This window comes from Dama dama, chromosome 1, assembly GCF_033118175.1.
Source record: "Dama dama isolate Ldn47 chromosome 1, ASM3311817v1, whole genome shotgun sequence".
In the NCBI taxonomy this organism is placed as follows: Eukaryota; Metazoa; Chordata; class Mammalia; order Artiodactyla; family Cervidae; genus Dama; species Dama dama.
Window position 1 is genome coordinate 35,922,266 of NC_083681.1, and position 24,643 is coordinate 35,946,908.

At 34.7% G+C, this 24,643-nt stretch overlaps 1 protein-coding gene across 1 annotated transcript in view; it reads left to right on the top strand.

The window, feature by feature from the left end:
* PIK3C2A (phosphatidylinositol-4-phosphate 3-kinase catalytic subunit type 2 alpha) overlaps window positions 1-24,643 on the top strand; it is a 105,388-nt gene that overhangs the window by 35,015 nt on the left and 45,730 nt on the right. The window contains exons 3-8 of the mRNA XM_061146702.1: window positions 11,564-11,667; window positions 17,642-17,799; window positions 19,257-19,377; window positions 19,999-20,110; window positions 21,277-21,356; window positions 21,489-21,552. Coding sequence (XP_061002685.1) covers window positions 11,564-11,667; window positions 17,642-17,799; window positions 19,257-19,377; window positions 19,999-20,110; window positions 21,277-21,356; window positions 21,489-21,552 — 639 coding nt within the window. The remainder of the gene's footprint in view (window positions 1-11,563; window positions 11,668-17,641; window positions 17,800-19,256; window positions 19,378-19,998; window positions 20,111-21,276; window positions 21,357-21,488; window positions 21,553-24,643) is intronic.

A 24,643-nucleotide genomic window follows, 5' to 3' on the forward strand; every position in this document is an offset into this window, starting at 1 on the left:
CTGAGTTTAGACTCAGGCCTCCCATTGGTGGAAGACAGAGCCCCTGATAGTCCAGGAAACCCAGAGTGAGCATCCAGGTCACTTTCAAATAATCTTCCTGCTTCTTGCATCACACTTCATATGTATGTGTTTGCAGCTCTACAGTATATGCATTGTAGCCACAATATCCTGATTATCCTGAATTTAATAAAATATTTATAAATGACTTTGGTTTATTTCTTTTTTACAATCACTGAGACAGTAGAGACTTTCTTAGAATCCTGTGAGATCAAAGCGACCCATGCCTATTTCACTCTTCAGGAAACTGAAATGTAAAGAAGTTAAGTAATTATTAATTTTTTCATGTAGTAACAGTATTGTAATTAGTTAAATGAACTCATTTTAGAGATGTGTAAGATGATAACCATAGTCATCTAGTCTAACCAACTTCATTTCATGGATCCAGAAACTTAGATCCAGAGAATGACTTATCTCCAATTAATGTAGTATTTTCTTTTTCAGTTTCTTTGTGACTCAAAACCGGTAGCATAGATTGACAATGCTTTTGCTGCAAAGCACAGCTTCCTTTCGCTGCTGCTCTCTATGGTTTAGACTGGTCATTTCTGGTTCAACTGACGTTTTCTCCACCCTTTGTTTGGTGGGGGTAGGGCTGTGATACTCATTTATGTTCCTTTCATTCTCTCTCTGCATACATCTTTTCCTACTCATTTTTAATATTTGTCACAGTATCATCTTGATATTTCCCAATTTGGGGTGCTTTCAGAAATCATCTTGCAGGACTGATGAGGACAGGTAGTTTTCTAAAGTAGGATTCCCCCAGCAAGATCTGTGAATTCAGATCACATGGGAGTGCAGAGAATTACTAGTTACTCAGACTCTAGGAATTAACTAGGTTTCTGGGCAAGTTTTAGCAGAAACGTATTCTTAGATTTTCTTTAAAGTATAGGGGAAAGGATCAGGGAGTAAGCAGATTGGTTGCGAGAGGCATGAGTCAAAGCCAAGTAAGCAAAAACACCATGACTTGATCAGCTGATCAATCAGAGATGGGAGCTAGATTATTACAGTGTATGTCAGAACTTTACTAAATGACACAGTGTCTGAATTGAGGTGGCTTAGGCTTCTTGAAGGAGTCTAACTGTGGCATGGTGAGGTGTTATATAGTTGTTGATCATTCTGTTATATTCTACTCTGTTAATACTTAACGTTTGACCACCACATTCTAAGAGGGACCAGTGAGAGTGTGTCTTGAAAAGAAAAAGTTATAGTGTTCAGGATCTAGAAGCTGTGCTGTTTAAGGAACTGTTGAAAAGATGGGGCATATTTTGTCTGAAGAAGAGAATATTAATTAGAGATAATTCACACTCTGAATCTGAGTTTCTTCATCTATGATATAAACCTGGTTGGACAGATGATTTCTGAGATCCTTTCAGGAATAATATTTCAAGTTTAGAAAGTTGCCATGTAAAAGGAAGTTGAAACTTTTTTCTTTTAAAGTTTTACATTTTGGACATATGTTCTCAAAACAGTTCAGGAAATAGACTACCTGAAAATCATGGTATTGTAAAAAAGATAAAGTAGTTATGTACTAAATTTTCCAATTTATTGTGTTGCATTGTACAAATTAAATAGCTCTTTGTGCTAGATTTTAATAGATAAGTGGTAGCAGGTGCTGAAAGTTAAAATACCTTTTATAGAAAGCTTAAAATTATGCAAATCCTATTTGTTTATATTTTTTTCTGTGAATTGAGAAATTCAGTTTAGTTTAGTTTTAAAATTCATTGTTCCAAAAAGTGAAACAAGGACCAATGGGGAAGAAAACTCAAGGAGGCAGGTTATATAGTTAAATATCAATAACAAAATTTATAAATAGCTATTTGGTAATGGTTGCTCTCAGGGGGTCAGTGTATAATTATTGGAGGTCTTCAATCAGAGGTTTAGTGTGAATTTGTTACAAATGCTATAAAAGGGATTTTTTTAACTATTAAGATTTCATCATTTTGTTTGTGTACATGAAGATTAAGTTTGGTTTAATTTAGGCCAAAAGGATAAACAGAATACTAATAGTAAGCTGACTTTGGAAGTCTGTGGCACAAACATTGGCATGGAACTTTTAATTTTCACACACCATTCATTTCTATTCAATAAACTTTTCCCTGAGATTCATGTTTTTTTACTGTGAAATAAGATTGCAGTGCCTATTCTTTATAATTACTTTATGTACGTAAGTATTCATTTCCTGTAAGAATTTTATGCTTTGTGGTAAAAACTCTGAACGGTGTTTTTCTTCTCACTCAGCAGTCTTACTTCCTATTTCCTTCTAGTATCTTTTGTTCATAATAATCTAAATACTTTAGTTCAAATTTTTGTTTCCCAAAGGAAAAGACATAGTACTTAAAACTGTCTTCTGGCAATTTAAATTGAAATCACATTTTTAGTTAACAGCTGTAAATTTAACTACTTGTAGATTTCAAAGATTTTAGTAATGAATCAAATTATTTTCATAGAAATGGTTTTGCAAAGTTCTGTGGCTATTGATTCTAAAAACTGATTATATTAACATTATAAACATTTATATCCTAATTAGCACAATGTCTAACAGTAATTGAAGACGAAGTAAAGTTGAATAAAATGTGGTTTTGCATTGTCTAGTTGTATGTAATACAGTATTTGAATAGATTACTGAAGTCTATAAACTTTTAAAATAATTCAATTAAGGAAATAACCGACTTTGTTCTGAATAGCAACTGATATGTTTATGTTTAATGCTTAAAATACATTTATTGAAAACTTGGTGTTCCATCTAGTTTCTGGGGTAAGATGGCATGAATCTGGAACTTGTTTAGATGTAAAGCTTTCGCTTATTCTTATAACTACTTTATAAAGTATGCACTGGTAAGTTTTCGTGAATTATTTAAAACCTGTATCACTTTCCTTAAACCCTTAATTTACCTTTTCCATTACCTTTTAAGAAAATTGAATTATAGTTGATCTATAACACTGTTAATTCCAGCTACACAGTTTAGCATAGTGATTTGGTATTTCTATACATTACAAAATTATCACCATGATAAGCCTAGTTACCATCTGTCACTAAATAAAGTTATTACAATATTATCAACAGTATTCCTAATGCTGTACATTCATTGCCATGACTCATTTAGTAACTAGAAGCTTGTACCTCTTAATTTCCTTCACCTGTTTCACTCCCTCAACCCCTGTCTATTCTTTATATATATGAATCTGTCTCTGTTTTATTGTATTCATTTGTTCATATGTTTTTATATTTCACATATAAGTGAAATTATATGGTATTTTTCTGACTTGTTTCACTTAGTATAATACCTTTTAGATCCACCCATATTGTCCCAAATGGCAAGATATATTTTATGATTGAGTAACAGTTCATTGCGTGTGTATCCTGTATCTTCTTTATCCATTCATCTGTTAGTGGACATTTAAGTTGCTTCCATATCTTGGCTGTTGTAAATAATGCTGAAATGAACATAGGGGTGTATATATCTTATCAAATTACTGTTTTAGGTTTTCTTCAGAAAAATACTCCAAAGTGGAATTGCTGAGTCATACAGTAATTCTATTTTTAATTTTTTGAGGAACCTCTCTGGTGGCTCAGACTGTAAAGAGTCTGCCTGCAGCGCGGGAGACCCAGGTTTAATCCCTGTTTTGGGACGATCCCCTGGAGAAGGAAACAGCAACCCACTCTAGTATTCTTGCCTGGAAAGTCCCATGGATGGAGGAGTCTGGCAGGCTCCGTCCAGTCCATGGAGTTGCAAAGAGTTGGACATGACTGAGTGACTTCACTTTCCATATTGTTTTCCATAGTGACTACCAATTTACATTCCTACCAATAGTTCAATAGAGTGCCCTTTTCTCCACATCATCACCAACACTTGTTATTTGTTATTTTTTGACAATAGCCATTCTTACAGGTATGAGATGATACCTCATTGTGGCTTTGATTTGCATTTCCCAATGATTAGTGACGCTGAGCATCTTTTCATGTGTCTATTGGCCACTGTATATCGTCTTTCAGAAAATGCTCATTTTAAAAATCAAGTTGTTTGTTTTTTGATAGAGTTGTATGAGTTCTTTGTATATTTTGAGTATTAGCCCCTTATTGGATATATCATTTACAAATATCTTCTCCCATTCAGTAGACCACCTGTTTGTTTTGTTGATGTTTCCTTTGCTATACAAAAAATTTTAGTTTTATGTAGTCCCATTTATTTATTTTTGTTTTTATTTTCCTTGCCTAAGGAGACATATTAAAAAAAAAATTGCTAAGCTTAATGTCAAAGAGCATACTGCCTGTTTTCTTCCTGGAATTTTATGGTTTCAGGTCTTACATTTAAGTCTTTAATTCATTTTGAATTTGTTTTTCTATATGGTTTGAGAAAGCCCAGTTTGATCCTTTTTTTCCTGTAGCTGTCCAGTTTTCTCAGCACAATTTATTGAAGAGTCTATCTTTTCCCTATTGTATGTTCTTGCCTCCTTTGTCATAGATTAATTCACTGTGTGAGTGTGGGTTTATTTCTGGGCTGTCTTTTCTGGTCCATTAATTGATGTGTCTGTCTTTGTGCTAGTACCATACTGTTTTGATTACTGTAGCTTTGTTGGGTCGTTTGAAAGCAGGGAGCATGATACCTCCAGCTTTGTTCTTTTTTCTCAAAATTGTTCTGATTATTGCAGGGTTTTTTGTGTTTCCATACACATTTTAGAATTGTTTGTTTTAGTTCTGTGAAGAATGCCATTGTTTGTGGGGTTTTTTTGTTTTTTTTTTTTTGCTGCATGGCATATGGGATCTTAGTTCCCCAACCAGGGATTGAACCCATGCTCCCTGCAATGGTAATGTGGAGTCTTAACCACAGGAGAAGTCCGACCATTGGTATTTTGGTAAGGATTGTGTTGAATCTATAGATTGCTTTGGGTAATATTGTCATTTTAATGATATTAATTCTTTAGTCCGTGAGCACAGTATATCTTTCCATTTGTGTTGTCTTCACTTTCTTTCATCAGTGTCTTACAGTTTTCCAAATACAGGTCTTATACCTGTATCAGTTAAATTTGTTCCTAGGTATTTTGTTATTTTGATGCAGTTGTAAATGGAATTGTTTTCTTAATTTCTCATTGTGTTAGTTTTTGTGTATAGAAATACAACAGTCTTCTATATATTAATTTTATATCCTGCAAAATTCATTTGTATCCTACTTAAATCATTTATTAGTTCCAATAGTATTTTGGTGACATCTTTAGGAATTTTTCATATCATGTCATCTGCAAACAGTGACAGTTTTACTTCTTCCTTTCCAAATTGGATTCCTTTTCTTTTTCTTGTCTGATTGCTGTGGCTAGGACTTCCAGTTACTTGTTTTTTTTTCTTTTTCTTTTTTTTTATAGTGAGGTCAAGGTTATTCTTAGTATCACTTGTTCACCTCAGATTTATTTGCCTCTTCCTCCTGGTTTGGAGGGAAGAGATAGAGATTCCTTCTCTTTTCCCAAATGTAATGCTTATACCTCTTTTCTTGTTATTGTCTCCCCAAAGTATTTTTCTACCATTATTCTTTAAAGAGGAATTTGTACTTACTGTTTTTCCAGTTCCTCACCATCCTCTCTTGTTCCTATCATATTGCAGAAAGTTGTTTCTAGGAGTATGAATACTAATTGTCAATATAGTGACCATACTTACTGTCCAGCCTTGTTGCCTCATTTGCAACACTGTACCATATTCTTTTCTTGAAACTTCTTCCATTGCCCTGGTTAAATCTACTTACTAGTTTTCTTCCTATAATCTTTGACTTCCTTTACTTGTCTAGCTTCAAAACATTGGTATTCCCCCAAGGTTTTGTTCTTGGCTGTCTTTAATATATCTTATTTGTTCTCTTTTAGTCAGTACTTTATTCTTGAGGCTCTGAGATAGATACAGAGTTTGAAAGCTACTAGTCCAGACCACTTGGCAGCCTTTATAATCACAAGAGCTAATTTCTTATAATAAATTTCTCTTTCTCCATTCTTATATGCATGAAGAGATGTCCCATCTTGAGGCCTAGTAAGTGCAATCACTTATGTATCCCTCAGCCTCCTAAAGAAACTCTACTATTGGTGGAACTTGTACCCAAAATCCTTTGGTTTGCCTTGGTGATTCTGATGGTTGTTGACAGCAATTAGTAGAGAGAAACTTCCTTGTAGAAAATTGCAGAAATTGAATGATTCTCAATTCAATATCTTTAACTCTGGAATAGAAATTTGTTAATAGAATATTTCTAGATGATGACCAAACATCTATATGGATTTCCAAACCCAAAATATTTACTAGATAACTCAGTATCTTCCCCCACAAACCTTCCTTTGTTTCATACATTGGGTAATGACACTAGCAATTTTTCTTACTATCGTTTGCCTCGTTCATTCATAGAAAAACATTTGAGGACAAAATATGTGGGTTACAAATAATGACCATTCTTAGATCTCATCCTTAAAGAACTTGGGTTAGAAGGGGAGACAAGATGTGTGTATATAAGTGGAGTATGAAAGCCTTGAATGCTGCATAAAAGTTTGTGCAAGATCATTGAAGAAAAGAGATGATTTGATGCTTAAGTTGTTTGGAGTTTGAGGAAGGGATTGGGAGCAAGAGTTGAGGGAGTAGGTGTGAAATTGAAAAAAAAATTTTTTGATTCCAGAAAGAGTGGAGAAAAACAAGAAAATGATGACGTTAATGTACAGATGAAATCATTGGGATCCCAGCTGTTTTTTACTTTGTGGACAGAAAATTGAGTTAACTTTCCAGATTCTATTACTACCTTAATGTATGACTAGATGATTGATTATTATAATCTGTTTTTGCCACTGTCAATTGAAACTCATAACGTGCTTGAAGGAAGGAACTAATACATGAAAGGCACTGTAAAAAATATTTTTTGATTAAAAAAAAAGCATCTAGGAATGCCATTAAGGAAATTCAAAATCTGTTAATAGGTGGAACACAAAAAACAGAGATAAGATAGTTATAGGTCAACAAAAATACAGGTTTTTTTTTTTTTTTTTTAACAGCATTGCTTGTACAAAGGTCTCAATGCTGTCTTTCTCTCATTTTTTAAAAAAAATATTTATTTATTTATTTGGCTGTGCTGGGTCTTACATGCGGCACTCGGGATCTCTAGTTGCAGCATATGGGATCTAGCTCCCCGAACAGGCTCCCTGCATTGGGAACATAGAGTCTTAGCCACTGGGAAGTCCCTCTCTCATGTTTTAGAGGTTTTTTTTTTTTAGGAGACTTTGTTGTGAGGTGATTAAGCTAGTTTGTGAGGTGATTAAGCTAGGTAGTGATTAATCTAGGTTGCCTAGGTTGAAATACTAACATTCTTTTAGTCCTGTGACCTTGTTGCCTCTTCAACTTCTCTGTGCCTCATTTTTTAACATGTAAAGTGGGGATAATAGTCATGTTACACATCGACTAGAACTTTGTGAAAAATAAATAATACATACATACGTACACAAATGACTAAATTTCTCACAGCAGAACCTGGCATGTGAGAAATGCTCAGTAATTGCTAGATTTTTGTGTGTGTGGCATCTCACTGTAATTTAGGTATTATAATAATCATAAGACTTATTTTATAGAATACATTAATTATGAAAATTACTATTTTAGGAAATAATTGAAGGAACTACAGTTCATTCAATTATAATTTTTCAGTGTTTTATGATCACTGGCAAATTCACTGATTATATGAAAGTGACTTTTAACTTGTTTTTAGTGGGAACAAAACATTTAACAAACTAAACCAATGGTTGAGTGCCTTCTGAATTGGATATAAAGTTTTACAAAAATATGAAATTCAAATTAAATTTGATTCTTGTATTCAAGGAACTTTCATATTAGGACAAATATAAAACAGGATGTAATAATATGGTATTTGGTTCAGACTAAGTACTTAGAAATGTTAGGAAGGAAGAAATGCTCCATACTAAATTTTCATAAAAGACAGTGTAGATGAAGTGGCATTCCATTGGGCCTTAAAAATTAATGGATCTTGGACTTGTGCTGTGAGGGAAAGTTAGGAGGAAGCTTTGAAGACAAACAGCAAGGATTCAGAGGCAAGATAGTTCAGTTTGTACTTTATAGGAACAGGATATGATTCAGGTTCACTTGGACATAATATTCATTTGGGAAGTTCTGGGAAATACAACTGGATTAGATTGTGGCAGACTTGGAATGGCAAACCAGAGGCTTTGTTTAGAAATGCATTTTTCTAACCTGCAGAAAATATTTATATATTTGTTCTCTAATCTTGCTTGTTATTGTCATCTCTTACATCTAAGAAGGATAATATTTTGAATGCTAGAAAGGAAATTAAGTCTCTGTATAACAAAAAAAGACAATTTTCTTTAAAACAACAAACATTTATTTATTTTTGGCTGTGCTGGGTCTTCGGTGCAGTGTGGGCTTTCCTCTAATTGTAGGGAGTGGGGGCTACCCTCTAGATGCAGTGCACAGACTTCTTATTGCAGTGGCTTCTCTTGTGGAGCATGGGCTCTAGGGCGCGCGGACTTCAGTAATTGCGGCTCCTGGGCTCTTGAGCACAGGCTCAATAGTTGTGGTGCATGGGCTTAGTTGCTCTCAGGCATGTGGGATCTTCCTGGACCAGGGATCAAGGCAGATTCTTTACCACTGAGCCACCAGGGAAGCCCGACATTTTCTAATTCTAATGAAACTTCTGTGTTTAAACCATATTGTTCCTCGGTAATAGAGTATTAGAAGTCTAGAAATACAAAAATCTATTCTTAGAATAGTACGGTCTATTTGCTATAGTACTTTCTTTTTTTTTTTTTTTCATAAGTCACAATTGTTTTATTTTTTTAATTTTCATATTGTAACACATGGACTCACATTAAGTACATTTGTTAACAAAAGAATGAATTGTGTGACATACTAAAGAAAGAATCATAAGCTTAAAATCTTAGAGACGCATAATGAGCAATCAAAACCAAGTGAAGGATCTAATTTATGCAGTTCATTGAAATACTTAAGTGTTTCATGGAATGAAATTTTATTCAGTATTTGAGACATCACTAAGTAGTTATATTTTTTCCTATAAACCTAATAGTCAATGAATTTCTTTATTTTTTTTTTTTTTTCCCAGATGACATATCTTTATTTTTTTATTTTTTATTTTTTTATTATTATTATTTTTTTCCAGTGGGTTTTGTCATACATTGATATGAATCAGCCATGGATTTACATGTATTCCCAATCCCGATCCCCCCTCCCACCTCCCTCTCCACCCGATTCCTCCGGGTCTTCCCAGTGCACCAGGCCGGAGCACTTGTCTCGTGCATCCCTCCTGGGCTGGTGATCTGTTTCACCATAGATAGTATACATGCTGTTCTTTTGAAATATCCCACCCTCACATTCTCCCACAAAGTTCAAAAGTCTGTTCTGTATTTCTGTGTCTCTTTTTCTGTTCTGCATATAGGGTTATCGTTATCACCTTTCTAAATTCCATATACATGTGTCAGTATGCTGTAATGTTCTTTATCTTTCTGGCTTACTTCACTCTGTATAATGGGCTCCAGCTTCATCCATCTCATTAGGACTGGTTCAAATGAATTCTTTTTAATGGCTGAGTAATATTCCATGGTGTATATGTACCACAGCTTCCTTATCCATTCATCTGCTGATGGGCATCTAGGTTGCTTCCATGTCCTGGCTATTATAAACAGTGCTGCGATGAACATTGGGGTGCACGTGTCTCTTTCAGATCTGGTTTCCTCAGTGTGTATGCCCAGAAGTGGGATTGCTGGGTCATATGGCAGTTCTATGTCCAGTTTTTTAAGGAATCTCCACACTGTTTTCCATAGCGGCTGTACTAGTTTGCATTCCCACCAACAGTGTAAGAGGGTTCCCTTTTCTCCACACCCTCTCCAGCATTTATTGCTTGTAGACTTTTGGATAGCAGCCATCCTGGCTGGCGTGTAATGGTACCTCATTGTGGTTTTGATTTGCATTTCTCTAATAATGAGTGATGTTGAGCATCTTTTCATGTGTTTGTTAGCCATCTGTATGTCTTCTTTGGAGAAGTGTCTGTAGTACTTTCTTTTGTAACACAAATTAACTTCTGTAACTGGTACCTATGGGATTGATGTCAGTATAATGGGAAAGTAGCATTTGTTTTAAAATCATCTTTCCCAGCATATTAATACTTCAAAGCAGTCAAGAACAAACTCTCCTAGTTAAAGGGAAAGCCTTAGTAATTCAAGAAAATAGTAGAAAAACACTGAAAGTTCCACAGAAGTAAAAATGGTGGCTTCAAGAACAGTTCCAATTCCACAGGGTTAAGCATTCTGGTGAAGCAGTGAGTGTAGACAGAGAAGCTGTAAAGACATTCGTTTTTTGCATGAAGAAGTCTGTATCCTGGATTGTATTTTTAACTTCATTGAAATTCTGCTCTTCAGAATGCATATAACAAATTAGGAAGCAGGAGCTCCAGGATTTAAAGAGGCTTCAAAGAATAGAAGATCATAATTCTAGGTGCAAATTTAAGTAGAGATTTAATTGTTCTAGTATTTTTGTAAGGACTTCTCATTGTTTTAGTTAGGACTTTGATTACACTGATTTTGAGTAGTCTGCCTTTATTTTTATCCATGAACTCTGTTATTTGTAGTAGCAACTTTTCTAGAACTCCAGGCTGGTCACTTCACCATGTATATATCATATTACAGCAGAAAAGGCTCTGCCATGTTTTAAAAGCAGTAAATTAATAATGGAATTGTTGCCCTGAATTTTCTTATCCAACAAAGCCTTATGTGCTATGGTTATTGAAATCCACCACAACTCTTGAAATTTATACATGGTGTTCTCCTTCACTCAATTTCAAGTTGAGAACGTTCCCATTCTAATTTTAAGGGAAATTTACATTTGAAATTTGTGCTAAATCAAGTATTTTTATGTAGTAAGTCAAAACACCTCTAAATGGACTCTGCTGTTTGACTATGCTTGGGTAGTGAATTTTTGTCCTTAAATGTTTTTGATCAGAAATTTGATCACAGAAATTTTGGTCAGACATAAACTTAACTTTTGAAAGATTGTCAGGATGTTTGTACAAGTTTATTAACATAGAAAATGCCCACTCACTCCTAAAACTCATTCTTTATTAGAGGAGTCCCGGTTTCAAATGGGCTTGTTCTCTTCCTTTTCATAAGACAGTGTAGTCCTTTAATTTCATTTAGCTGTTAACTTTCTGAAGTATTCATTTCTGAAAGATTTTGATGGAAGTGTATTTAGCATTACATTCTTACTGACCAATACTAAGTACAGCCTATTTCCACTTTTGAACAAGTAAAACCAATGAACTTTAAAAATAAGGCTTAGTTGGCATTGCTTTTATAGGGATAGAAATCCATACTTTAAAATCCTGTTACTGATATGATTTATTTAACCTCCATATTTTTGTACATATTTTCATAAAAATGTGTTTGTGCTATATTGCTATTTAGCATTTTGGGAATCTTTTATTTTAAAATAAAACCTTTTTTTTTTTCATTACAGAAAGACCCAAATGGGACCAGTAGTTTGCCACCTGAAAGTTCTCTTCTGCAAGAAATTGAAGTACAGAATGAGGAAGTAGCAGCTTTTTGTCAATCCATTACAAAGTAAGACATTTTTCTTTATAAATTAAAGGTTATTCTTATTAAATAATTTTTTAAAATTTAAAACCAGCTTAGTGCTAATGATTATAAAATTTTTAAATATTTTCTCTCTGTCGCTAAAACATCAAGACAGTTAATTGGTACGTTAACACAAACTACACTTGAACCTTAAGTTTCTGAGTATTTAGGAGGAAAAATTAAGGTCAGTCAGTAGACTTCTGATACTGTATTACTGAGGGAAAATATGCCTTAAATATAGAAGTTTTTTTAGAATTAGAAAATACCTTTTTTTGTTGTTGTTACAAGGAGATTTAACTTTGCTGTAAATTTTCTAGCATTCAAAATACTGTCCTATTTAGATGTAAAAGATGCTATAACAAGCAAGATTAGAGAAGCAAACATATTTTCTGAAGGTTAGAAAATTGCCTTTCTGAAATTTAACCTGAAATGTGTCCAGTGTTCTTAGTGTATGAAGAAACTGAGGCTTGAAGTTACCTACTGAAGTTCACGTTACTCAGCTAGTCCGTAACAGCCAGGTCTCCATCACCTCCGGTTCAGTGTGTTTTCTTTCTATTATATCACTGTATTAGTCAGCACTTCTGTCATGAGGGCAAGAAACCCATCTTAAACTAGCATAAATCAAGAACGGTTATGTATTGATTCACAAGCCCATATAGTAGAAAGTGGGAGGATGGGGCAGCTCTCAGTGACAGCAAGATCCAGGAATTCACACACTGTAGTTGATGCCTCCTCTCTTTGGACTTTTCTTCCTCCCTTTTCTCCCCCTGCCCTTTCACCATGCTTGTTTACTTCTATTACAGATGGGGTTTTGAAGCCACTGATAGCTTAGACTTGATATTCTAATAGTCTTGCTGGCAGAAAGGAAAGAATCCTTTCAGCCAGCACCAGATAGAAAAATCCCACGGAAGGAAAGAGTGGACAGCAAACATTGTAGCCAACAGGGTGGGATCTGTTATCAAAAGAAGGAAAAGTAGATCACTACTGGGAGATTTATTCTTTTTAAAAAAACTTTTTTTGTATTGGAGTATAGCCAGTTAACAATGTTGTGATAGTTTCAAATGAACAGCAAAGGGACTCTGCCATATATATATACATTCTCCCCCAAACTCCCCTTCCATCCAGGTTGCCACATAACATTGAGCAGAGTTCCATTGAGCAGTAGGTCCTTGTTGGTTATCCATTTAAAATATAGCACTGTGTACATGTCCATCCCACAGTCTGTCCCTTCCTCTCAACCTTCCCTTCTGGCAACTATAAGCTTGTTCTCAGTCTATAAGTCTGTTTCTGTTTTGTACGTAAGTTCATTTGTATTGTTTCTTTTTAGATTCCACATATAAGGGATGTCATATATTTTTCCTTTAACTTACTTCACTCAGTATGATGCTCTTCTAGGTCCATCCATGTTGCTGCAGATGGCATTATTTCATTCTTATTAATGGCTGAGTAATATTCCATTGTATATATGTACCATATCTTCTTTAGCCATTCCTCTGATGGACATTTAGGTTGCTTCTGAGTGATTTATTTTGAATCCAGTATTTTCCCAGTGTGGTTTAAACAAAGCAGAGTTTGGAGTTCCTAGATAATTTTTGAGTGTATTCATCATTTTTGTTATAAGGAACTTATTAAACTAGACTTTCTAGACTAATTGGTAATATTTGATTACAGTTCTATCTTTCCTATGTATCACTTTCTAACCAGCATTCTTTTTTCTTCAGAATGCTTTAAGGGAGAAAGAAGAATATCAGTAGAGTCACTGTTTCTTTCCTGTGCAAAGGTTACTCTTAACTGGATTTTTTTTTTTTTTTAACTTTTATTTATTTTTTAGCCACACTGGGTCTTCTCACTCTTCTTCTGGGCTTTCTGTAGTTGCAGCAAGCAGGGGCTACCCTCTAGGTGAGGGATGTGGGCTTCTCACTGTGGTGGCTCCTCTGGTTGTGGAGCACAGTCTCTTGAGTGCATGAGCTTAGCTGCCCCTCAGCATATGGGATCTTCCCGGGCTGGGGATAGAACCCATGTCCCCTGCATTGGCAGGTGGATTCTCAACCAGTGGACTTCCAGGGAAGCCCTTAACTGGGTTTTTAAAACTCACATTTTTCAGTAGACATTTAAAATAGACATTCCAGGTGACTTAGAATTCAGATTGCATGTATCAGAAATTACCTATGCCTTTATGCCACATATACATACCATTATGTGTGTGTGGTTAAGAATTTGGAAATAATCTTTTAATGGTTTGAAATTAATCTGAAATGTTCATCCAGTTCCTTTAATTTTCTCTCCACACAAGCCCTATTAGACTGTGTTGAGTGGCTATTGCATTTAAGTTTTGCATGCTGAGAAATTAGGCTTTTTGTGATCTACCTGTTTTTTCTGCATTTGAATCTTATTGTTATTTACATAAACTCTGCCACTAAGCTAAGGTGATCTTTTTTATTTACATGCATATGCACACACACAAACACAAATGGCTTATGAATATTAAAACCTCAGATGAATTAGAATATTATTTCTGTTAGTTAGAGTGGGATTGTAACAAATATTTCACAGAAGTAAGAGGCAGAGGTGTTTTGAAGCCATGTTCTAGAAAATTCTCTGTTCCCCTCTTGACCTTGGAGATTGGAGTCCAATATCACTTGAAGAAATTAATGGCACTTTCTATTTTTTCCAATATGCAGATTTTAAAAACAAGTATTTATCCTCTTAGTTAACTCCTTATTTTTTTTAAATCTCCTAAAATGATTATTTTAATTCAGCTGTGTTATTAGTGTAAGATTGTCATTATAGTATTTGTTTATAGTTAAGCCTACTGTAATAGAATTTAGTGCCAGTTCTAGGCCATGTTTTTTTGCTCCTGTGAAATTAGGCAGTTGGATTAGTGATCTCAAGGGTAGCTTTCAGTTTAAAGTTCTGTAAAATACTTTGATTCAGGACATTGCATTTTTAAAATTTTTATTTCTTGTTTTCTTGACTTTCACACTCATCATAATTGACAGAGCGTGCTGTATCTACCAGTTACTTAGGTCTCCAGAGAAAGTACCGAGAGGAATATTAGATACCAATGGAAATTTTTGCTGCTTCATTTCTGGTCTAGGACAAGATGAGTACTATACTTTACACTTGTTGTTCTGAGTAGCCTTTAGTTTCCTTTCTTCATTTATGTTCTTATCTGATATTTATAATCTAAAAAGTGTCTTGAACCCAAGGAATCAAGGACTTCACCTCTGCATTTAGTTTATATATTCTAGGTAATGCTGACTCAACTTTCTTATAAAGTAGTATCAATTCAATTAAAAACCCTCCCTTTTATATTTACCTTTTAAAACCTTCATTTTTATGTCTTCTGTCTTTCTGATTTGGCTCTGTCTATGTGTAACCTTAACTGGATAGCACATAGTATGAAATAAACCATAAAGGATTTTGGTATTTGCAGAGAGATAATTAATTTCCTGAGCTATAGAGCCACATTAAGCAAACAGAGCCCTTGCTTTGGTGATGATAGGGAAATGGACCCTGAATATTCATTGGAAGGACTGATATTGAAGCTCCAATATGTTGACCTCCTGATACAAACAGCTGCTTCATTGGAAAAGATCCTGATGCTGGGTAAGGTGAGGGCAGGAGGAGAAGAGGGCAGCAGAAGATAAGATGGTTGGATGGCATCACTGACTCAGTGGACATGAGTTTGAGTAAACTCTAGGAGATCGTGAAGAACAGGAAAGCCTGGTGTGCTGCAGTTCATGGGGTTGCAAAAAGTTGGACACAATTTAGTACTGAACAAGGGAAATGGATGGTTTAAAGAAAATGAAAATCAGTATAAAAAAATGCTCTTTGTAGATAATTACTTAGGAACATCAAACTACAATGTGTGGTTTAGAGTGTTCATAAAATACTTTATCTAGTCTATTATATATAAAGTGAAAATTTACTCAGCAATTATCAGTTTACTAATTGATAATTAGTAATCTTCTTTGTATATTTAAAAGTTCAGTTACAAACAGAACAAAAGAAACCACAACTTGAAGCAGTCTGTTACCATCTTAGTTTTTTCTCAGTTCTTTTTTTTTTTTAAGATTTATTTGTTTATTTGTGGGTCCTCATTGCTGCACTTAGGCTTTCTCTAGTTTCAGGTGGAGGCTACTCTTTGTTGCGGTGCGTTCGTAGACTTCTCACTGCAGTGGCTTCTCTTGTGGAGCACAGGCTCTAGGGTGTGCAGGCTTCAGGCTTCAGTAGTTGGAGCACATGGGCTGTAGAGCACAGGCTCAATAGTTGTGACACGTGAGCTTAGTTGCTCTAGGCATGTGGGGTCTTCCCAGATCGGGGATTAAACCCATGTCTTCTGCATTGCCCGGTGGATTCTTTACCTCTGGGCTACCAGGAAAGCCCTAAGTGCAACTTTTATCACTATAATTTTTGTTCAGTAAATTCTTGTTTTCTGAGTTATCAGGAATTTCTGATTTTTCTTTTATCATCCTTAATGGTTTCTGAAAATTGAAGGCTTCCTTGGATGTAAAGTTGTTTGTTTTTTTTTTTTTTACCATAGTTAGCTATGGATTTGCTGTGAGTATCTTATTTCATATTGTAGGAAATGAGAATACCAAAAATGTGAGAAAAAATAAAAATCTTAGGCTGGATTATATGAAGGTTTTGTCGTGTTGCAAGGGCACGCACGTGTTGCTTGACAACAAGCAAATATTTGAAGATAATGTGTCCACATCTAAAGGTGCATTTCCAATATCAATTTAAGTTTATTACTTTATGTTACCTTTTTTTTCAATTATATTTCTTTTTAATATTGGATTCTTTGTGGCACTTAAGATCACAGTGCAGAAACCAGATTTATTCATTTCACTCATTCATTCATTCAAGGTTTTTATAGCACTGACCATGTACTAAACACTATTCTGAATGTCCTTAAAAACTAAATTTACATAATTCTCACAACAAACCCATGAAGTTAGTATTATCCCCAGTTTATAGAAGAGGAAACTGAAGCAACAAGGTGATTTGTAAGTAAGCTAGTAAGTAGTAAAATCAGGATTTCAAGTTGAGTAGACTGACTCTATAAGCTGTGCATGAATATTTACACTTGTTGCCTCTTCAGAACCTTTCTTATTGTCAACTCAGACTATTTTATTCTGTTCCAGTCACTTGATTATTTTAATCTCTGCTTGGAAGTGAATAGATAAAACTTAGGCATTCATTCCATTTACAGCCCTATGAAAAGATGTGAGGATTGGAACTTGTCCTCTAACTTCCAGAAGAAAGTCAATTAAAGGAAGTCCACAAGTTTAAAGAGGCATCAAATCCTTCTTTGTCTTCAGATAATAGAAGGGCTATCTGGATATGAGCTGTACCCCTGGCTCATATATTTAAACTGTTTTGCTAATGTGAATACCAAGAATACATCACAGACAATTTTTTGCTATTCCCTAAGTTTTATTTCTATTCACTTTGATGGAATAAAGCCCTCATAGCACAGTAGAAACTCATTGCCTATCTTTTTCTATCATGCTAAACAACCAAAATCAATATGTAAGAGAAAGGACATCAGAAGAAAAGATTTTTAAAAGACAGCAAATTTTCTATCCTTCTGGCAATTACAGTTTAGGTCTATCACTTATATCATGGTTCATTAAAAACGTATCATTTTGTGAAATTACACTGCTTAACAAAAAATCAGAAGCAGAGAAACTCATTTAATGTTTTGTATCCAGTGTGTGCTTGGTTAATGTTGATACCATTATCACAGCTATCCTGGAATTACTTAATCTCTTTTCTTGGATTCCTTTCATTTAAAAGGCAGACAGGAGTCCATTCATTGCGTTTCTCCTGAGCTGCTCTAGAATTGGACAAAAACACAGAACTGAATGGCTGTAAGCATGCAAAGCCTTATTCAGGGCTCTCAAATGCAGCTTTCAAAAGAGAATTTAATTTCTTCTTTTTTTGTGACTAGATTGAAGACCAACTTTCCATATACCAATCACTGCACAAATCGGGGCTATTTGTTAAGTCCAGTCACAGTGCAAAGAAACATATGTGGAGAAAATGCTAGCGTGAAGGTCTCCATTGAAATTGAAGGATTTCAGCTACCAGTTACCTTTACATGTGATGGTAGGTTTATAGTTCCCTAACCATCTTGCTTTGCTCTGATTAGTAAGAAAATGTTTAATATGTTAATGTTATTCTTTTAATAAAGTGACTCTTTTATCATTAGGTATTTTTTTTTAATGTTTGTGTGTGTGTGTGGTAAAATACTTAATATGCATTAGTTATCCTTTTCCAGAAATTGGCATTCATATGGATAGTTTTTTGGTATGGATTAGTGAGAAAGTTTACCTTTATAACTACATATTTCTTTGAAAAGTATTGAGTATCTTGGTTAATCAGTGGCTCTTGGCCAAAACCTGAAAGCATTAGCTAGAAAGGCTAATTATGTTCTTATTCCTTATATTCTTAAGACTTATTCTTTTTAAACATCCCTTAAATTTTGGCTTAGGGAATCATTAAAGTATTCAGTAAGAATTAGTACTAAAATTGAAGGAAATAATGGTCCATAACTTCTTGATTGAAATAAGCATTGATAAGCCTTGAGAGCAAGTGTTTTAATTTGTATCAAAGTTTTACTTGATATATCAAAATTTGATTCATTTAAAAAATATATCAAATGCTTATTGTTTGGCTCTATAAATGTGCACATTTATAATGTACATCTCTGTTAAGAAATGTAACCATATTATGGTAGAAGTGCTTTGTTTGTTTAAATGATAACTGTTATGATACATATAAATGTGTTCAGAAATGTAGCTATTGTATTAGATAGAGGTTTTATGGCCTTTTCTGTCAAGCTGTTGATTTTCATGAATTTTGAATATAGTCATTGTCTTCTAAAATAAGAGCTCTAAGTATAAAATAAAAATAGGTTACTTTGTTTGTAATGGTTTGTAATCTTGGTATCCAGCTATTGCCAAGTATGGTAATTAAATAATACGTCCTACTTGCTATATTTTTATTCTTTATTGGAAAATTTACCAGGCAAATGTCAGCTGTTTAAAATGGTGATTCTTTTTCCTTGTAATTTGGTTTAAATAATTGCTTGCTAGATACTTCTAAATGTTATCCTCTTTGGAGGAGTCTGTAAAACAGAGGTGGTTTCTTAGCTTAGATCTGCCCAGTCTTAATACAGTAACCACCAGCCACATGTGGGATTACTTGAAATATGGCTAATATAGATTGAGATGTTCTATAAGTGTAAAATATGCACTGGATTTCAAAGACTTAGATTGAAAAGAGAATGTAAGATATCCTATTAGTAAATTTTAAATAGCAGTTGCTATATATTGAAATGATATTTTAAATATATTAATTTAAATAAAACATATTATTAAAATTAGCTTCCTCTGTTTCTTTTTACTTTCTTCAATGTGACACTAGAAAATTTTAAATAATATATGTGACCTGCATTATATTTCTCTTATACAGTGCTGTTTTAGACTGTGAGAAATAGTCTGAATAGGTATATACTTAGAGTTAAATGAGTAAAATGAAAATAATGACTAACTCTTTTACAGTGAGTTCTACTGTAGAAATCATTATAATGCAAGCCCTTTGTTGGGTACATGATGACTTGAATCAAGTAGATGTTGGCAGCTATGTTCTGAAAGTTTGTGGTCAAGAGGAAGTGCTACAGAAGTAAGTGTTTTCATTTAATTACTGAGCAACATTTTTGGAAATTTCATTTTAGTGGGTTAGATTAAAAAAATTTCAAGTTAAATTTATAGTCTAAAGCCATATTGGGTTCCAGTGAATTGATTTATTGGGTCAATTAACTTATATTGAGATATGCATTATCTGACATGATGTTGCCCTTAAGAAGCTGATAGTCTTAGATGGGAAGAATGGTGGGTAATTGGTTGACAGATGAATTTAATTTTTTTTCTTTCTGCAGAGAGGCAATAGTTACTTCATGATGAACTCCATTTTCCTTTTGTGGCATGTAGTGTTTAGCCGCAATGTTTCGCTGTGATTTCCTTTTAGCTGCCTGAAAATATCATTATTTGAATCTTTTTTTGAACCTACCAGAAATTCTCTGTCCCTGTTTTTTTCCCTTCTTTGTCTTCATCTTCTTTCTTCTTTGCTTTAACTCTTCTCATGTAGAATTATTCCTCTATTTAAATGCTCATATTTAGTTTAAAAATCTTTATTTGTCATCCTCTTCAATTTCTGATGCATAAACAGTTTATATTTACTCTCCGTCTATTATTTCTAATTTGAGGAGAATAATGTTGATGAATAACTAATATATTTTAACAGTAATCATTGTCTTGGAAGTCATGAACATATTCAAAACTGTCGAAAATGGGACACAGAGATTAAACTACAACTTTTGACCTTCAGCGCAATGTGTCAGAATCTGGCCCGAACAGTAAGTGTGTACCCTATACTGAATTGCATTTGGTTGAATCTGAATAACTTTGTTAATCAGCCAGTTTGCAATTTGTACCTTCTTTAAGAGGTTTGGGTTTGACTGCGAGTGAGGAACTCTCTGTCCCCTATGGAAGTCTTTATAGCAGATGGGGGAAACTTTCAATCATGAAGGTTTAGATAACATAATACTCAGAGCTGGAGGCATGTGTAAAAATCAAACTGGAAGAATTTGACTTGTAATAGTTTTACACAACTTACACAATGAAAACATCAGCATCAGTCAAGGAGAACTGAGGAAGAAAGATTTTGAATGCTAAATATGGTTTGGAGGAGAAAAAGATACATACTGACATTTGCACCAAACTGAGGAAAATACATTATTTTTCACCACATGAAAACTAATTCTCTGTTCTAAAAGTATAGTACTTTATTTTGAGGTTAAAGCAAAATAGAATATAAGAATTTTGGCCATTTTATTTCTTGATGAATTTTAATATGTAAAGAGAGATAATCTTTCTTCATTTGGTAGAATTTGGGGAAGAAAAATATCTGTCATTTCTGCTTTCTCTTTTCTTTCTTTTCCTCGGTTTTGCTCCTATTTAGGTAGAGTTTATTTCATTTGGTTGAAAACTGTTTCACAAAATTCAGTGCATTTTATCATATCATTAGTAACTACTCTTTCAGTTTCCTAAGGAGCGATGTTCTTGAGTTTGCATAGTAAGGGTTATGATTGAAAAGACCAGAACCTCACTTACTGAGGGTGAGGTAGAAGGAAATTTGATTATCATTAGAAGATATAATGCAGAAATTCAGATGATCTCTTCTCATCTGGTTCCCACCTCACCTTCATTTGGCTGTCAGCCATCTTTAAAAGTGTTTTTAGCTCTCCATTCTCTCTCTCTAGAACAGAAGTGGTTTTCCTTTGAAAAATATTTACATATCAGAAACTAAACTTCAAAGTATGTATGTTTTTTCCATTTAAAAAACAGGTTTTTTAGAAGACGGTCACTTTTCTGAGTCAATTATAAATATTTAAAGCCTCAGTTCTGAAAAATCACTTTCTTTTCAAGAGTTTATCATATGCTTAACCCTGTTTAACTTGGCAATAGAAAGACTAATGGATTTCATTATTTGATAAATGTTTGTCTGTATATGTTTATTTAGGCGGAAGATGATGAAACACCTGTGGATTTAAACAAACACCTGCATCAAATAGAAAAACCTTATAAAGAAGTCATGACGAGGTGTGGCATTTAAAACATTAATTTCAGATTTTCACACTTTACTTTTGGATGTGAATGCATTTATTTTGGTAAATAAAACAATCATTCTTGTATATAGTATCTTTCAGCCACAATAACTGTTCTTCATTTTAGACATCCTGTTGAAGAACTTTTAGATTTGTATCACAATCAAGTGGAGCTGGCTCTTCAAATTGAAGTAAGTTCTAATTCATATTTTGGCATGATGGTTTAAAGATTCTTTTCTCTGTATTCTCTTAAATATTAGTGTTGAAATTGGATTAAATATTTTAGAAGGACTATTTAAACTATATTCTTGATGTTGCTATTTGAGAACTTGTTTTCTGATCCAACATATTAATAGAAGTTTAGTGCTTGGGTTACTTCAGCTTTATTACTGAGAGGAACCTTCAGTTCAATTCAAAAAGCATTTATTGAATGCTTGCTAGATGCTGGGATTATGAAAATGAATGACCTGAGGAACTACCAGGAACTATCAGGAATGACCTACCAGGAACTAAACAGAGACTTAAATAGAATTTCAATATAGTAAATGTAGAATAGGAGTATGCATTGAGGTTTTTTGAGAGATCAAACAAGGGCACTTCTCCAGTCATCTTGAGAGTTCAAGGAAGAGGCCTCGAAGAAGGGATGTTGCCAAGACTTATATGGTATGAGTTAGCTAGAAGATAGTTGGAAAGGGTGTGTGAACAAAAGTATGTAGGTATGATACATATGGGGAGCATAAGCACTTACCTGATATGGAGTGTGACGTGAAAATTGAAAGATGACATTGGAGATAGGCCAAGATAAATTACCACCTATAATCCATATTATGTTTTACTTTATCTTCCAGATGAGGGGGCCATGTACAGTCCACTTCCAATTCTTGTAAATAAAAATTTGGCGGGGGCACAGCCACATCCATTTGTTTATATGTTTTCTATGACTGCATTTGTGCTTTAATACTAAAGTTGAGTAGTTGGGACAGAGACCATTGGCCTGCAAAGCCTAAACAAGTTACTGTTTTCATTTTATAGGAAATGTTTGCTTGCCCCTCTGTAATCATTTAAGGTGTTTTAAGCTGAGGGTAGGAAGTGGAGTGGGGTAGAGTGGTTGACTTGTTTAATCTTGAACTTTGAAGTCCCTCTGCCTAAACGAAGTTAAATTTAGGGTTGCCAGGATTGGTCTCAGGGAGACTACTTAGGCAAGACTTTTTATAGTGGTCTAGGTAAAAGGCTTTCCTGGTGGCTCAGTGGTAAAGAGTCCACCTGCCAATTCAGGAGATGTAGATTCAGTCCGTGGGTCAGGAAGATCCTCTGGAGAAGGAAATGGCAACCCACTCCAGTATTCTTGCTTGAGACATCCTATGGACAGAGGAACCTGGTGGGCTATAGTCCATGGGGTCACAAAGGAGTTGGACACGACTTAGCGACTAAACAACAACAGCAGATAATATATAATGAGTATGATGACAGTAAAGAGAAGGGACTGATTAATGATATTTAGGAATTAAAATTGGCTAGATTTTGATAGATAATGAGGTATAAGTGAAGAAGAAATAGTGTAGGATGACTTCCAGATTTCTAACTACTAGTATATATTTTTGATCAGTATATAATTACATCAATTTATTTAATAGATATTTACTGAATTTTCTCTCAAGTCACTGTTGTAGGTGTTGAGCATAAAACAGTGGACAAAAGAAACTGTAATCCTTGCCCTTTAGAGAATTTGCATTCTAGTTAGAGGAAACAGAAGTTTAATAATAAACTGGCAAGGCTAAGGTAAGTGCTATTAGAGAAAAATAAAGGGGGAGGATAATGTTGCAGTTTCAAATAAGATAATCAGAGAAGGGCTCAGTGAGAAAATGAATTTGAGTAAATTACTGGAGAAGAGAGGAAGAAGCTACTTGGTTATCTGGTGAAGGGGTATGCCTGGTATATAGAAGGTCTCCCAGGCTAGACTAGAATGAGCAGAGGGGTAAGAGTAGAAACAAATCAATGAGGAGAGAGAATGATGGCTTAGACCAGAGTGATAGTAAAAGTGATGAAAAGTTAATGCTAGGAAGATTTACCAATAGATTGGATGTGGAACATGAGAGAGGGAGAGATGCATAACTTCAGTATTTTCTACCTGAGCAGATTGGAAGTTTGAAGTTGCCTTTAGTGAGAGGTAGAAAACAGAGAGGCAGGTTTATGGGGAACATCTGAACTCGGTTTGGACACTGTGTTTGAGATGACTGTTATTCATCCAAATAGTGATATTGAGTAGATAGATGGATATGGATCTGGAATTTAATGTAGGAGATCCAGGCTGCCGATAATAAACTGGGGAATCATCAGACTATAAATATTTTGCAGTCCTAAAACTGGATGAGATCACCAAGAAAACCATTGCAGTTAGAGCAAAAAACGTTTAATGACAGAGCCATCGGTGTATCTTCCATCTTAGAAGAAAACAGTTCACTTCAGTTGCTCAGTTGTGTCCGACTCTTGCGACCCCATGAATCGCAGCACACCAGGCTTCCCTGTCCATCACCAACTCCCGGAGTCGATCCAAACTCATGTCCATGGAGTTGGTGATGCCATCCAGCCATCTCATCCTCTGTCATTCCCTTCTCCTCCTGCCCCCAAACCTTCCCAGCATTAGAGTCTTTTCCAGTGAGTCAACTCTTCGCATGATGTGGCCAAAGTATTAGAGTTTCAGCTTCAATATCAGTCCTTCCAATGAACACCTAGGACTGATCTCCTTTAGGATGGACTGGTTGGATCTCCTTGCAGTCCAAGGGACTCTCAAGAGTCTTCTCCAACACCACAGTTCAAAAGCATCAATTCTTTGGCACTCAGCTTTCTTCACAGTCCAACTCTCACATCCATGCTTGACCACTGGAAAAACCATAGCCTTGACTAGATGGACCTTTGTTGGCAAAGTAATGTCTCTGCTTTTAAATATGCTGTCTAGGTTGGTCATAACTTTCCTTCCAAGGAGTAAGCATCTTTTAATTTCATGGCTGCAATCACCATCTGCAGTGATTTTGGAGCCCCAAAAAATAAAGTCTGACACTGTTTACACTGTTTCCCCTTCTATTCCCCATGAAGTGATGGGACCAGATGCCATGATCTTAGTTTTCTGAATGTTGAGCTTTAAGTCAGCTTTTTCACTCTCCTCCTTCACTTTCATCAAGAGGCTGTTTAGTTCCTCTTCACTTTCTGCCGTAAGGGTGGTCTGCATATCTGAGGTTATTGATATTTCTCCTGGCAGTCTTGATTCCAGCTTGTGCTTCTTGC